At 43.3% G+C, this 14,845-nt stretch overlaps 3 protein-coding genes across 8 annotated transcripts in view; 2 read left to right on the top strand and 1 right to left on the bottom strand.

Annotated features, from left to right (window-relative positions):
• LOC107272677 (transient-receptor-potential-like protein) overlaps positions 1-10,373 on the bottom strand; it is a 30,374-nt gene extending 20,001 nt beyond the window's left edge. For 5 of the 6 annotated variants that reach the window (XM_025089988.1, XM_025089986.1, XM_025089984.1 and 2 more), the window contains exon 1: positions 10,242-10,373. The gene's annotated coding sequence lies outside the window, so the exon portion shown is untranslated. Of the gene's footprint in view, positions 1-4,945; positions 5,094-10,241 lie in introns of those variants that run through there. The other variant, XM_025089987.1, reaches the window with a different exon arrangement.
• On the top strand, positions 68-10,027 carry LOC107272686 (allatostatins). Its single transcript, XM_015750089.2, has 3 exons — positions 68-351; positions 8,552-8,818; positions 9,243-10,027. The coding sequence occupies exons 2-3, from the start codon at positions 8,564-8,566 to the stop codon at positions 9,534-9,536; spliced, it is 549 nt and encodes a 182-aa protein (XP_015605575.1). The 5' UTR covers positions 68-351; positions 8,552-8,563; the 3' UTR covers positions 9,537-10,027.
• On the top strand, positions 10,163-14,224 carry LOC107272683 (protein amnionless-like). The gene is made up of 6 exons (XM_015750085.2): positions 10,163-10,502; positions 10,573-10,877; positions 11,133-11,256; positions 11,315-11,549; positions 11,725-11,878; positions 13,233-14,224. The coding sequence occupies exons 1-6, from the start codon at positions 10,248-10,250 to the stop codon at positions 13,570-13,572; spliced, it is 1,413 nt and encodes a 470-aa protein (XP_015605571.1). The 5' UTR covers positions 10,163-10,247; the 3' UTR covers positions 13,573-14,224.
• Positions 14,225-14,845: the final 621 nt, after the last annotated feature.

A 14,845-nucleotide genomic window follows, 5' to 3' on the forward strand; every position in this document is an offset into this window, starting at 1 on the left:
CCCCGACGCCTCTCACTCTCGCGTGGCAAAGAACTCCGAGGGATTTTGCAATTGGTCCAGAGTACCAGGGAAACGTCATGCGTCGCGGCGAGCGCCGGGGTTTCAACTTGTTATATAGGAGAGCGTCGCGGCGCCCTCGTCGTCATTTCTACGCCGACTGCAAAGTCGCGGTGCCCACCTACGGTAGCCCCAAGAGACGCTGAGCCGACCCTGCGCGAGTCTGTTTATGATAAACCGAAGAACCCCCGAGAGGAGGCAACTGGACCATCCGCAAAGACCAAAGATCAACTTCGTTGGACGCGATCCTCGAGCGTCGGGACGCTCCTGAGTCTCATTGAACAGCAGCAACAGGTGAGTCCGTATTTTCCAATAATTTATTCCATCCCTTTTCTTCTTGCTTCGGCAATTCTTCATCCCCCATTAACCACCCTTGACGCTTGACTCACGCGCTGTGTATATATACAGTGTATACAAACAAAAAAGGTGTCCAACACCCAAAACATATATGCAATTTTCTTTTTCATCTCACTGTCATCTGCTCCAACACTTTTTCATCCTCTCGTACGTTTATCGGCATTTCGAAGTAAACGCGGAAAACCGTCTTCGACGTTTAAACGCGCAAGCGGGAATTTTTCAGCGTGACAGGAGCTGCGGGATTTAAGGGATCCGATATAGCTGTAACGTATGAAATTGACTACGAGCATATGCTCTATACGACTCTGCCCTAAAGCGAAAGAATAATTTGACAGTTAATGGACGTACGGTAAATTTTCGAAAAATAGCGCGTGACACCCCGAATTAAAAATTTATATCCGTACCTGAAAGACGTATAATGGACGAGAGAAAATTTTCATAATAATTAATAAGACGAGTGTACGTGTGTGACTGGGCGTGGGGGAACGGAATGGAATAATAATTTGAAAAGTAAAAAATTTGAAAATACGATTAACCACAGAAAGGCAATTTATTTTGTGGAAACGAGAGAGACCGCAGAGAGCAGAGTGGTAACCGATACGACAGAGACACAGAGAAAAAATAACGAAACGGAAACTGTACCAGCCACGAATGGGCCTCTCTTGTTTCTTCGTTTTATTGCGCCACGGAAATGATCTCAAAGTTTCACATTTCACTTAGACAGAAAAGAGGCCAATAAGGGCCTCGTCTCCTTGATATCCACCGTTACTTGAACGGCATTATTATTATGTATACTTAAAATATCCCAATTTCATTCTCCACGTTTTAAAACGGACAATCAATATTTTCCTATTGCAGTCTGATCGTATTCGCGGACGACTCGTATGTACGTTTTAAATAAATGCTCGATACGTTCGGATAATATATCCAGATACATCGACCATTTGAATACCATATATATGTATTCAAAATATACACGAGCAGATGCTCCTATATTCATAATACACTTGAGCACTTTTTTTTCTATATGTCCAGCATACGTCCTAAGAATATCACCTTGTTAACTTGATAATAGTCTATTCCTGCGTATTTGTCACTTTTTATTTTCGTATTTTCACCCCCATATTATTCAAAGAAGCCTTGTGTGTCGTACATCGAAATACGAAGCACTCCGCTTTGTCAAACATCTTTTGTACCTTCTCTCTCTCTCTCTCTCTTACTCACGAGTATACCGAACCACCTGGTCCATGATCGAATACATTGATTTCTCTCTTTCTCTCTCTCTCTCTCTCTCAGTCTCCTTAACGTTTTCCTTGTCTCTCGTCGACCACTTTTCACAGAGCTGATCGAGCAGCACAGCGCATTGTCACTAAACGTCAAAGACTATACGGTGAAACGAGGCATTAAAAACAGGGCGAGTAAAGACACGTAGAAAAGGAAGAAGAGCGAGAAAGACAAAGAATAAAAATGATTACCCTCAGAGTCCAGTGTATAAAGCCAGTAGGGAACGTAAAATGCAATAGATGGAGTCGTGATATTAGCCGGCCGTTATTACCGGCTTAGCCAAGGCTTATAAACCGTTTATTACCTATGGATAAACGGGCGGTCAACGTTGTTCCCCGTCTTCCCCGAAACCCGCTATATCAAAGTCCTCGTGGAAGCCTTTCGCGTTGCGTCGCCGTCGTAGATACGTTTAACGATATATACACGTATACCAAAGGAATCTGTATCGCAGGAAAAAAATAACCTACAAAGATTCCTCTTCGAAGTACGCCTTTCTATAATGTACGTCCTGCAGGCGAAGGAAATACAGGAGGAATCTTAACTTCCCAGTGTCAGATCCACCCTCGAATATTTACTACAGGCTTCCGACCCTCCCACGTATATACACGAGAACCAATTGTTATTGGACGCGACGCTATGCTGACGTTAGGAATTTTCGTCCCGTTTCCCATAATCTTACCGCACAGTCTGACGGTCCCGGGACCTTTGGGTCTGAGGCTTTAAACTCGATGGGACGCATTCCTGTCGCTCCACGATTCTTCGCGCGATATCGGAATAGCCTAGCCGCATGGGAATTCGACAGTCACGAACGTAGTAAGTAACCTCACCTCGGTCCATTGTGGAGTGTGAGGTGGATCTTTTTTTAAATTTTTCATACAATCTCGTACCCTTCGTCAACCTCCCTCCCCTCCACCCCCAGTAATGCATGCTCCGCGTAACAGGGGTTAGGTTTTTGTTTTCAATTCTGGATTACCCTTATTAGATCCGAAATTCACCTTGTCTATTGTTACCGGAGGGACGCGCTTTTAAATCTCACTGAATTCCCGCGCGATTATCGCGTACAAGGAGATTTGCCGGGAGGATTAATATTCTTCTTTAGGATACGTGGAGATTATCTAAGACCTTTTTTTTCTAAGCAGAAAATAGAATTTCACGCCGATCTTCGGATGCTCTATGTTTTATTTTTTTTCTCTTCTTCACTTCCGATTTACCTTAATCTCGACAGTGTATCTACTCGCCAATAGGATACAGACATCCCAGGGATGCTGTACCGGACCTGGGACGTAAAAAGTTCAGCGTAAAGGAAAAATAATGGTAGAGACAAATAAATGTGAGTTAATCAACGACAGCAGCGCTCCGCTTCTTCAACGGAAATTTTCGTAACTTTGGTTTAACCCGCTCGCTTTTCGAGCGTCGTTTTATGTATCTTGTACGTTACGCGGGCGAATTTGACTATTATTTTGTTGCGACTAGTTACGCCGTCTTTGTCTGGTTACCCTAAAATCACTATGTCCACCGCGATAGTTTGTGTATCCACTAATGTACCGAGAATCGACGATACTCGTCTCGCGGGTTCACGAAGTTCTATAGGAAATAACACTTGCGAGATTGTCGTAGGCAAGAGAGCACGGAAGGATCTTCGGGTTTTGATTACCCAGAAAGCCCTGCTTTGTATGAAGTAGCTGTCTGCCAACCCCTTTGGAAAATATATGTCAGGCAAAGCAGGGGAAACAAACATGTCACTGGAACGCCAGGTACAGTCTTTTGTGTGTATATATATATATCCCGTTCAAAGTGGTACCGTCATAGAATTGCTCTTTTGAAATCTCAATTAAAAACATTAATTATCCTATTCTCAAAATAGCCCTCGTACCGTCTCACGCGTACTCCGGGATCTTGATGTACAAAAAAAAGTAAGTGAATTTGGAAGGAAAAAAAACATTTTTGAAGAATATTCAGAAGACACACTATTTAATACTCAGAGAGTTGATATTTTTGGCATTTTTTTTTTCACAGCCAGAAAATTCGATCTTGACCGAAGCTGTAATATTTCCATAGAGTATGATGCGGGCGAGAGGGTCAAGTCAAAGGGGTCAAACTGTGGTTAAAAGGTCGAAAGTCGATTCAGTCTGAATATAATTTATATAGGAAAAATCGTCGAATTATACGCGCGCTCCGTCAAGTGCGCCTTGAGCTCCTTTGATACCCCTGCGCTAATATCTTTTAAAGACGTAGGATAGCAGATATGTATATAAGGGATGGTTACGAGGGTTGAATCGCAGAGCAACGTGGATCAGCGCAAACGACCGGCTCGACTCGTAAAAGTGAAGAATTTCAGAATCTACCCTCTCACCTTCCACCCCTCTTGCCCCCATGACTGGATGAATAAGGGGAAATCTTAAGGGTTGAAAAAAGCACACGGCACGACCAGCCACTGTAACCCCCATCCGAAGATTCGCACTTTTGATTTAACACCCCTCGAGAACCGACCAACCACGTCCCACCGTCCCGCACCGGGATGATGACACTTCTTGGTATTCCTATTCCCTGCAGTCAGCTGCCTCTACCCTCAGAATTTTGATTAATATTTCCAACCACTTCGACTTTACGAAATTCCCTTCTGCCTCGGACTTTTATTTACATCCCCTAACGAAACAACCCCACGGCTTTACTTTAAACTCAGCTACAGGCATTCGCCCAGGTTGTTTGAAATTTTAGAATTTCCTATACCTCCTGCGAGTGCGAGAGAGAGAGACTTATGCGCGCTTACGTACGCAAGACAAGGACACGCATAGTAAATATCGAATAGTAAGGCAATACCCTTCGTAAGACCGACTCCGGCGTGATATCGGTATCGGCCGATTAAAATATTTTAATCTCGTATAAAAGGAATTAAAAGTTTTAAAGTAGAAAAAAAAAAAGGAAACAGAAGCTTCACGTCCCCAAATCGATCTTTCGCGACTGTTCGCAAGTCACGATTCCACCGTACATTTTTTTCACGCGACAACTGCCATTCCAATGCGTAATACTAAAGAGTGTTAATTTACCGTAATTTTATAAAACTCACGAAAGCTAATTTTACGATATTCCATTTCGGCAGAGTCAATCGAACAGAGTGTACTTGGCCAAAGCGATCCCGCGACAGCTGGATCGAATTCTGACAGATGCACCGAACGCAGTCGTCACCGTGTATAATTAATATATAAATAATTACGCTAAAAAGTAATCGATTAAAAATATTACTCACCCTCGTAATAATCCTTATCCATTAACACCACAGCGAGGGGATCGTCCATATTTTTTATACGATTAATAAAAATAATAATTCACTTTGTACTTCATCACACTCACTGTCACCGTTGACGCGACCAACACTGACTGGTCCGACTATTAATCGCGCCGTACGTAAAACGTAAATAGGCCAGACCCCCCGCCACTAGCCTGTCCATAACAAAGCCACTACCAAAATAAAGGGATATTTATAACCCGAGTGGCTCGTATACTTCTTATTACTGACAACGAGTGAATATAGCAGGGAGCGCCTACAGGCGGGAAACATATGAGTATTTACGATTGTAAGCAACTTCAGAGCGTTCGAGGTATCCCCGATGTCTACGCGCCAATAAATACAATATTTATGTCGTTGTATATAGCAGGTAAAGCCATGGCGATACGTTAAGGAAAGCCAAGAAGTCGATCGCGTGGACCATAACCGTACCGCAACCCTCATTACAGTGGCCATTATCAACCCCCGATGCAAAAAAAAAAATGGTGGACCCAAGCGAGAGGGAAACGGATATCTCTTCGCTTGATTAATCCCGGATTTAAAGGGTTGCGTTTCATTTGGACTGCGACAATCTTGCGGTCGTTAGCCGCTACCCAGAAGGCAACGGGAGTTGGAAAAAAGCTGAGGAGCGTGTCTGCCGAGAGAGAGAGGGTGGATTAGGGAAGTATATAAGTAAGAAAAACAGTAGGCAAAATCCGAGTGCTAGCCAGCCGGGGTGCGAGTGGATAGGGGATGAAGAATGGAATCGGCGTTGGTAATACGAGAACGCCAGCCTTCTCGCGGGATGGAATATCCCTGCTGGCAATTGAGGATTGCTTGTGCTGCTGTTATACTGGCATTGCAGTGGTAATGACGCTGGTGCGAGCCGTAACTGCCAGGAGGGGTTGAAGGATGGAGGGGTTGCGAAGGGGTGAAATTTGTCCGTAGTAATCTTGCACAGGTCAGCCCCGCCTACCCCCTGGGTAACGACCTTAAAGACTTTTTAAGAATTTCTCGAGATCGAAATTACGACCCCGCCACCCTTTGAGGATCAAGGGGATGATTTTTGAAAGTCGACAACCTTACCTTCGCACAGGGGTTAATTTTGCCATCGTAGGCAAAAGCTTTCTTTTCTTTTTTTCTTTCTTTTTTTTTGGCAGATTCCGAGCTTTCGCCGAAGGGTTGTTCATGAAGCGGGCTGCCGTCGATGAGGGTCGCTACAGGCGTTACGGCTGAATGAAGCGGATCGTCAAGACAAAGGGGATGCCGTCTGACATAAAGGGGATGATGCAATGACTTCGGGGTGTTGGGAAGTCAGGGGGTTCGTAGAGTGAACGAGGGTGGGCGAGGACTTTCGGAAGGGTGGCTCCATTATGCGTAACACCTGTTGCGAGTCACTGGACGGATTTACCAGCGTAAGTTAGCCGTCAGGGAAATTCTCCAGCGTCTTCATCCCCTATTCGCCGTGAGAGAAACGCACTTGAAAAAGAGCCAGCCCCTAATAGCGTAATGCAAAACCGAGCACAATCTTCCGTCCCGTGAACTCGCAATTACACTCCTTCACCCTCGTAAGACAGGGGTGACACGTGACAGTTCAAAGTTCATAGTGACCGGAGCACAGCGATGGGACTGGAATGTTGCAGCCAACAAATTCCACCTAGCGGACACCGAATTAACTTGTGTAAACGTTTATTACCTTTTTTTTTTTTTTTTTTTTTTTAAATAGAATCACCATTTTCATTTTCATTCCAGACGACCAACCCTCCGTTCTACGTCACTGGTTAATTTTCATCAAGCCTTTTGAATTAGAGATTAAGATGAAAAAAAAAGGTCGCAGCTGAAAAAAATAGTAATAATAATAACAGCACGGTAAATTCTTAGGATACAAACATTTAATCCACAGCTTATCTTCTCTCATGAGCGCAAGTAACGCCAAGGGAGTCGAGCGTGCCGGAGATTGTAAGGGATGCTGCAATGAAGGGCCTGTGAAAAATTCTAAAATTCTATAACGATACCAGTAGCGAAATAACACTCGACTTTCAATATCCTCTGTCAATATGGACGCGCTGGATGAGCATCTTATGTGTTGTTGTCTCACGAACCTTCTCCATTATTCCAAGGCATGGATCCGCTTCACCTTTTTCATCCTTCGATATATATAGTGCGGACCGGACTGAGCTACCCTTGAAAAAAAGAGATTAAAAAAAAACGTAATAACCTAGTGCAAACTAAAGGACAAGAATGTCCTGAAAAAACTGTGACGAGCTTTCCCATTAACGTATTGCTCTGGTTATTGATGGCCAATAGGGGTAGAAACAACCCCCCCCCGCCGCCGAACCGCCCCTCATAAAATAGACCATCACAAATCAAATATCAATCGACGAAACGTCGAATGAAATTCCCGCGAGTCATTAATCTCGCCGTGTTACCAAAAGCCAGGAGCTGCCTCGTGTAACATTGACTTTCGGCATTTAGTAAAATCGTTAGATTTCCTACCGAAGATAACGGCGCACCCAGACGTTGAAAAGGAGATGGCTATAGAGACAATATGCTTTTACTCTCGTTCCAAAGTCATTAAGGGATGATTGCGAAGACTGAAAATCCGAACGAGGGAAAAGCATAGAGTTAATACAGATAGAGCAGACAAGCCAGCTCTCAACGCGGCAGCGGCGAAGAGAGAGATAGATGCAAATCAGGGTGCAAAGACGGATAGCTAAAGGGGTTCAGCTATCTCTTTCTTTCTCATTATGAGCGAACGGACACTTCCACTTGCAGAGCAGCCTATGGCTTGTCTGCTCTATCTGTATTAACTCTATGGAGAAAAGGCACGTAAATCGTTGAAAAGTCATGTGGCGAAACCGAAAAATTGACGATTAACGAATCGTGAAACAGTATCCCGATGAAAAATAATCGTCGCGACAAACGCTAAGAGGTTGAAAAATTAGGAGTATTAAATTCAGAGAGAAAAATATCCCCTAAGTAAAAAAAAAAGGAAGACTTGGACGAACCCGAAGGAAAATAGGTTATGTTAGAGAGGGTAATTTTTAGTGGCAGGGACATCACAGGGAGATGATTGCTATGGGGTTAGGAATGCTCCGTGGGATGGTGGGGAAGGGAGGGAAGATGAGAAGGGAGAGAATGCGAGAGCGTTTTTCATCCCTCCTTGAAAGACGTTAAGAAACCGCGAGTCAAGCCTGCCTAATTAATTTACCGCCGGGGATTCAATTAACGAGGCCCCGAGTGAGAAGGAACCAGAGGGGGGTTCGCGTCGTTACTCTCTTGACTAAAGCCACGTTTTCATTCGAGTGCCGACGATTCCATAGATATCCACCGTGACGCTCTCAGTCCCCCCTTCGACCCCAGTGACTCCACAAAGCTCTAGTTAACCTACAGGAACACCAGAGGCGCTGTTGATTCATTATGAAAAATCCTTTTTGAAGATCCCTTCCTTACCAGCTGGTAGAGGTAGCAGTGACAAATATGAAAATAAATAAAAAGGCTACCCCTGCTCGATTTCACTTTGAATAATGGACGTTAGTGTAATGGAGGAGCTTGATAAAATGTTTAATAAAAATTTCTCCCTGTCAGACATATTTCAGAATGAGAGCCACAACCACCCTTGGGATGGGACTGGTGCTCCTGATGACAAGTGGCAGTATAACCGCAATGGAGGAAAGTGTCTTGACAGACTCCGAGGAGAGTCTTGGTGATCTCTTGAACGATTTGGGCCTGGATGAGAGTCCCGAGAAAAGGGCCTACACCTACGTCTCGCAGTACAAGCGTCTACCGCTCTACAACTTTGGCATTGGAAAACGTTGGAGTCCAGAGGCCTTGGGTGACACTATTGAAAACAAGGTGAGTCCGAGGGAATTTAAAGTACAAGAAAGAAAGAACGAGACGACTGGTGGACGAGTGGCAAGACCAGCCAGAGTCGAATGGTAGAGATAACAGAGATAAGAATAAGAATAAGAGGCTGATAATAAAGAAAACAGTGAAAGATGACTGAGAGAGCAGACTCAGCAGATAGATAAGATCTATAGGTATATCTAAAACGATAAAAACCATACCCAGAAGCAATTCACAATCTCAGTGTACATTTTTCAACGTTATATCTGGCAAGCTTTAACAAATCTTTACAGTAAATCCTTTCCTCTAAAAAAAAAACAACTCCTTAGAATCATTATCTTAATCCCACAATGCTAACCTATTTGAATTCTGGACGCATCCATGACCTAATGAATATATTGAACATCCTTAACGTTCGATCGTCTGATTACAGCGGGCCCGTCTGTACTCATTTGGCTTGGGCAAAAGAGCTAGACCATTCAGTTTTGGCCTGGGAAAGCGTGGACTTATAATGCAACAGGAATTGCCAAACGTGAACGTCCCTAAGAGACCCGGCGAGCTAATGGAGGATAAACGTAACGGACGCATGTACAGTTTTGGTTTGGGAAAACGATTGGCGAATAACGATAACGAGCTGGATAACAAGCGTGGTAGTGAGAGTCTTAGACAAAGATATATGTTCGGCTTGGGTAAGAGGGTCAACGAGGAAGAGGATACGGTCGCTTAGAGATCCAGATAGGAAGCGTTGACAGCAGCTACTCTTGGCCATCGATCGACCCTCCCTGTCATCCTACCAGATCATCGTTCGAAATACAATAAAAGTTGACGCGATAAATCGATTGATTTTTAAAAAATATATCTACGTATAATGCATATATATATATATAACTTATATTAATTATTTTCTTATGTCTTTAAGAACGATTGATCACTTGGGTCGGGACCAAGTGTTAACGTAATAATTTAAGTGTAAGTGAAAAAAAAAGATAGCTAGTACAATTCTAGTCGCTCTGCCATTATAATTCTTAAGTTTTAATGTCTAGGGAGCATAATGGTTATTTTCACAGTGGCGATTGTCACTTTTACGCAACGCATCGTCACTCGACGCAGCCACGACGTTGGCCGACAATGCACTAATTGTTTAAACTAACGTTGTTTCTATTATATTAATGTGTAACCACTCTCTGTCAGAATAAAGCGGCTATCTGTAACCCACAAGAACAGTGTCTGACGTGTAACTCGTATTTTTAACAGCGACCTTAACCAGACGGATCTTTCCCATGGGAATTGAATTAACGCCCCCCGGTAGACTCAGTATCATCCAGTGGTACTTTTCAAGCTGCAGGAACAGTCCGTACTGAGCTGTTAATCCAGCAAGTCAAATAATCTAAAAAAAAAATCATTTTTTCAATAAACAACAAAAATCACTCACCTCAAGATGATCCGTCTACTGGTGCTTGTACTTCATCCATATTTGGTACAGTCTCTGGAGAAATACTGGCTGCCGGATTTGGAGTGGCAAACTGCAGGTAACTGGGAAGAAGGTCATGTACCGGAAGAGGACAGTCATGTAATATTTCCGGAAGAGATGAGACACGCTGCAGGTTTTCCAATAAGAGGAGACTTCCGTTTGAGCGATGTTCATCTGCCAAGAGATGGCTCGTTGGTTCTGCCTGCAAAAGGAAAATTGGAGGTGAGTTTCTTTTTGCCTTCGTCCTTGATTAACGTCAAGGACTGACCTGAGAGGATGGATTGCACTTCAGCTGAGCATCAGGAAGTCCGACCAGCAGAAGGAAGCCAGATGGAGCAGAACGGGTGAACTACCTTGGGCAGATACCAACAACTGGAATTATTCCTCAGAAGCTGTACCACATATGGACAGAATACCTTGTTTCACGGATACCATGGTACTTCCTGCAAGAAATAAAACCTTTAGTATACGTCTACCCAGGCATGAGGTCCAGGTCAAAGGTGTAAGATTGGCCAATGAGAGGGAAACATTCACCAGCCTAGAATGGAAGAGCATGAAGAGAAACCATGAATTTGTTGAGGGTTACTTTACAGTAAGGTATCAACGCTCCACCCAGTACATAGTAAAAAATATTATAAAACTTTTTCACGCGCATACACGTTCTTGCAAAAATTTTTTATCCAAACTTCAGACTTCACCTGCATTACAAAAAGTACGTCGAGAAGTCATAAAAGTTCGAATATTCCAATTGTCCGGCGAGCAACGTGCTCGACCCAAAAATCCGGATGCAATATTAAAAATTGTAGGCATCTCTCGAAAGAGGGATATAAAAAATTTAATTTGACTCTTCAGATACGGCGATCTCCTCAGCTGTAAAGATTGTGAGTGTCAGAGCAAAAAATCCGAGCTCTGGAAAGAAGTCTGTGAAATTGAAATGCCAAGATGTGGTCTGTCGGTTTGCGCGTATCCATTGAAGGTTAGTTAATGATAAAATGATAATACAAAATAAAACAGACTTCTGTGATATCCAACAGGTCGAGGGTCACTGTTGCCTGTACTGCGGTGCCAGGGTCTCCCTGTCACCCACAGTATCCTTGGGAACGGTAGAAGACGCCGTGCGTGAAACTGTGGGGCAATCCGGAATGCAAGTAGCTTGGTACGTCAGGAAACGGTGGAACGACGAGAGAGAAATTCTCTTGGTGGAAACCGGAGTTTACGATGGCCTCACCAGTGCGAAGGCAGCGGATATGCTGGCAGCTAGAATACGAGGTTTGGCAATAAATATCCCTGGGATACACTATAGAATTGCAAATGATAAATAACAACGAAGAAGAGTACAGAATCCCTTGACAATAATACGTACCAGTAAAAGCGATATAGATTTCCGTGATAAATAATACGTAAGAATGTGAAAAAAAAGGCAGTATCCTATCTCTGTCCTCAGACTACGGAATAGATGTGGTCTCCGTAGAATTGACAGGACCAGCCTTATTGGATTCCAGACTGCCATTGACCCTGGGACCATTTTTCGGTATGGCTGTACTGGTCCTAATCTTCATGATGATCATCTTCCCCTACTACGGTTATTCCTACAGGCAGTAAGTATAATGAGAATAAAATTCAACAATCAAAATTCCACCGTTCCCACTGATTAACTTTCGGTTAATCTATTGAGCATGGAATTTCTTTACCTCCGAGTAGCAGAACGCCAACTGCCTGAGTGACGTTGGGAACGCACGCGTTCCTAAAATTCCAGGATAACGTCAAGCCAGTTCAGGTCAGGCTAGAAAAGTAATTACAGGGAATATGAAACAGAGGGGGCTAAGTGGAGCGAGTGCAGCAGTACCAACAGCACGAATGCATATCGTTCACGTGGCTGTAGGTGTGGAGGCAATATATCAGAGAAAAGAGGTTAGGTAGGGGCTTATGAGTATTCGAGGCAGGATCGAAATTAGTTACATGCTAGTGTTGAAGGAAGAAAAAAAAGAAATTACACTAGCTATACTTGGAAGCAAGCCGATACTAGGAGATGAGTAATAACAGCACTGAACCGGGTGGTTTGTATACAGAGATTTTTTTTAGCATAGGGTAGAAAATGGCAAAAGGGAATTAATTCTCGTATGTTAGGAAAGCTAAAAAGTCAATTAGAATAATGAACTTGATAGAAATAAAAAGGGAAGAAAAAAAATATATCCAGACATATCCTGAGGTAGCTCAGGATAATTGATGACTCTGAAAATCACATCTGCTATCTGCAGCACCTAACTCTTGTACAACTTTGGTAGACGTGGACGACTCCTCTGAGTTTGGGCCTAAAAAATGATTTGTCATTAACAAGCAGATTGGCACTAGGTTTAAGACGTTGAGCGCCACGTGCCGACCTGTGATCATTCTCTGTTCCTACACTAGGGTCCACCGATGGGCACGAGGCGGTCAACGTGTTAAGGAACCTCAAACAGAAATGACTTATCCTATTCTTAGATCTAGTTGCATTATGAAGTCTAGCTTTCAATTTGGCGAGGCAGCTCTCATTTGCTATTTGCCACTTGGGGCGTAGAGCCAGGTAGAGAACCTGATAGCATTTTACTCTCGCTTGCATGGACTCCATCCTTCTCTCCCTGGTACTCAATTTAGCTTCCCTGGAGTGGGTGGACCCACTTCAGACACTTCCTTCTAATATCTCGAGTCAGCCTGGTTCACCCAGTCCAAGTCACAGCTTGGCTCTAGTATTTAATTAGTTCAGAGCCGACGGAGCTAACAGTATAATTTCACTTCCACGGCGCTGGCTGTTATTAATGGCTGGAAAGGTACGCTGCTGCGAGACTCCTCCGAGGAAACGTAAACCTTGAAGAAAAGGAAATAAAAAAAAAAGCATTAGAATCAATGAAACCCATGAACAAAAATCATAAATAAGCCTACCTACATATATACACCCAAACTATTTTCCTCCAGGGTATCCCAGTCCTCGAGGGAGGCCTGGACGTCAATCCGCGAGCGTATAAGAAGCGACCCATCAAGGATCAGCAGACCCTTTGGTTTTGCCAGATTTGAGAACGCCACAGACGCCAACGTAGAGCTCGCATCATCCCCAGGCCAGGACGATGTGGAGGATCAAGAGCAAACGTCATCCACTGGGGGAAGATTCACCAATCCTCTTTACAGTTCCAAGCGAGGCGTTCCGGAGGACAAGACGGTTCTCAATGTCGAGGGAACTGTAACAATGGCTAGTCTACGCGATACAGTCGACAACGACGAATTTGTCGAGGCCATCGAAACGGACCTTAAGGATTAACGGATTTTCACGTATACTCAATTACAAACACTGCAGAAAAATACGTATACGGGTAAGAAAGCTTACGAGCTTTCGCAAAGTGCTACGAGAAAGACGATAATATACCTCTCAGTGGCAATAGGCGTCTTAATGCAATCGGGACGAGTCGAGTATCTGTAAAGCATTCGATAACCTCGTCATCGGATACGCCGGAGGAGAATTTGATCTTATTTCGCGATATCCTCTCTCTCCTCTCCTCTCTCGCGCATTCAGAGAGATTCGGTAAACAATTGAAACGGAGAACTCGTCGCGTTACGGTAAACAGAAGTAAAATCACGTTCTCAATACCGCACTGGATTATACCAAGTGAAACCGTTGACAATGCAACTCGATTAAATTCAATCCGATTGTCACTGAGATGCATTTCAGTGCAGTTATTCGATACTGCATTCGTCTTACTGGCTTGACAGATCTTCGGGATGGCTCGACGGGAAACAGCGCGAGCTTTCGTGAACAGATACGATGAGTGTGACGTCAGGACGAAAATTAATACAGTCGATAAATAAAAGAAATCAATCTAACGATATACGGAGAGAAATTATTTCGTGACGGACGCATTGTTACTTGTACGAATGTGATTGCCAATAAAGGTAAAACGTCGATGAATGTTTCACACGTGTTTATTCATTATTGTCAAACAACGACACCCATTCGTTTCACTTAGTCGCTCATGCGCATGCGTCACTTTGGTGCTCACGCGGAGAGTCCATAGTTTTAGACCGTTTTTTACACGCTACGCTCCTAATATATTCAATAGTTTAAATATATATTAAAACATATTTGTCGATATATATACCGTATATAGTATACATAAGTCAGAGCGCAGCATATATGTTAAATGGACAGGCGCAAAATTGATTGCCAAAAATCCGTATGATTTTATTGGATTCGTGGCACAAAATTATTTCACGCATTACACGCATGCGACGTATAATATTTAGTTTATATACAATTATATATCTAAATTATTTAACGCAATATAATATATATATATATATAATCTTCTATAAAATTTTATTCATAGAATATATTAAACTCTGTTTCGCAAACGTCCAATGCAATTATACGAATAAGTCGATTCCGTTAAGGACGACAAGCCTGTGAAAGAATATCTTTCTCTCTCCAAAGAATTTGCCCGCCCTTAGATGCGGCAGGTCCCCACGTGTAAAAATTGTCACCCATGCAGAAACGCGGGATAGTACGAAGGGAAAAGTATTAAAAAGAAATGGAGAGA

Source organism: Cephus cinctus, unplaced genomic scaffold (assembly GCF_000341935.2).
Source record: "Cephus cinctus unplaced genomic scaffold, Ccin1 Ccin1_scaffold1231, whole genome shotgun sequence".
Classification (NCBI taxonomy): Eukaryota; Metazoa; Arthropoda; class Insecta; order Hymenoptera; family Cephidae; genus Cephus; species Cephus cinctus.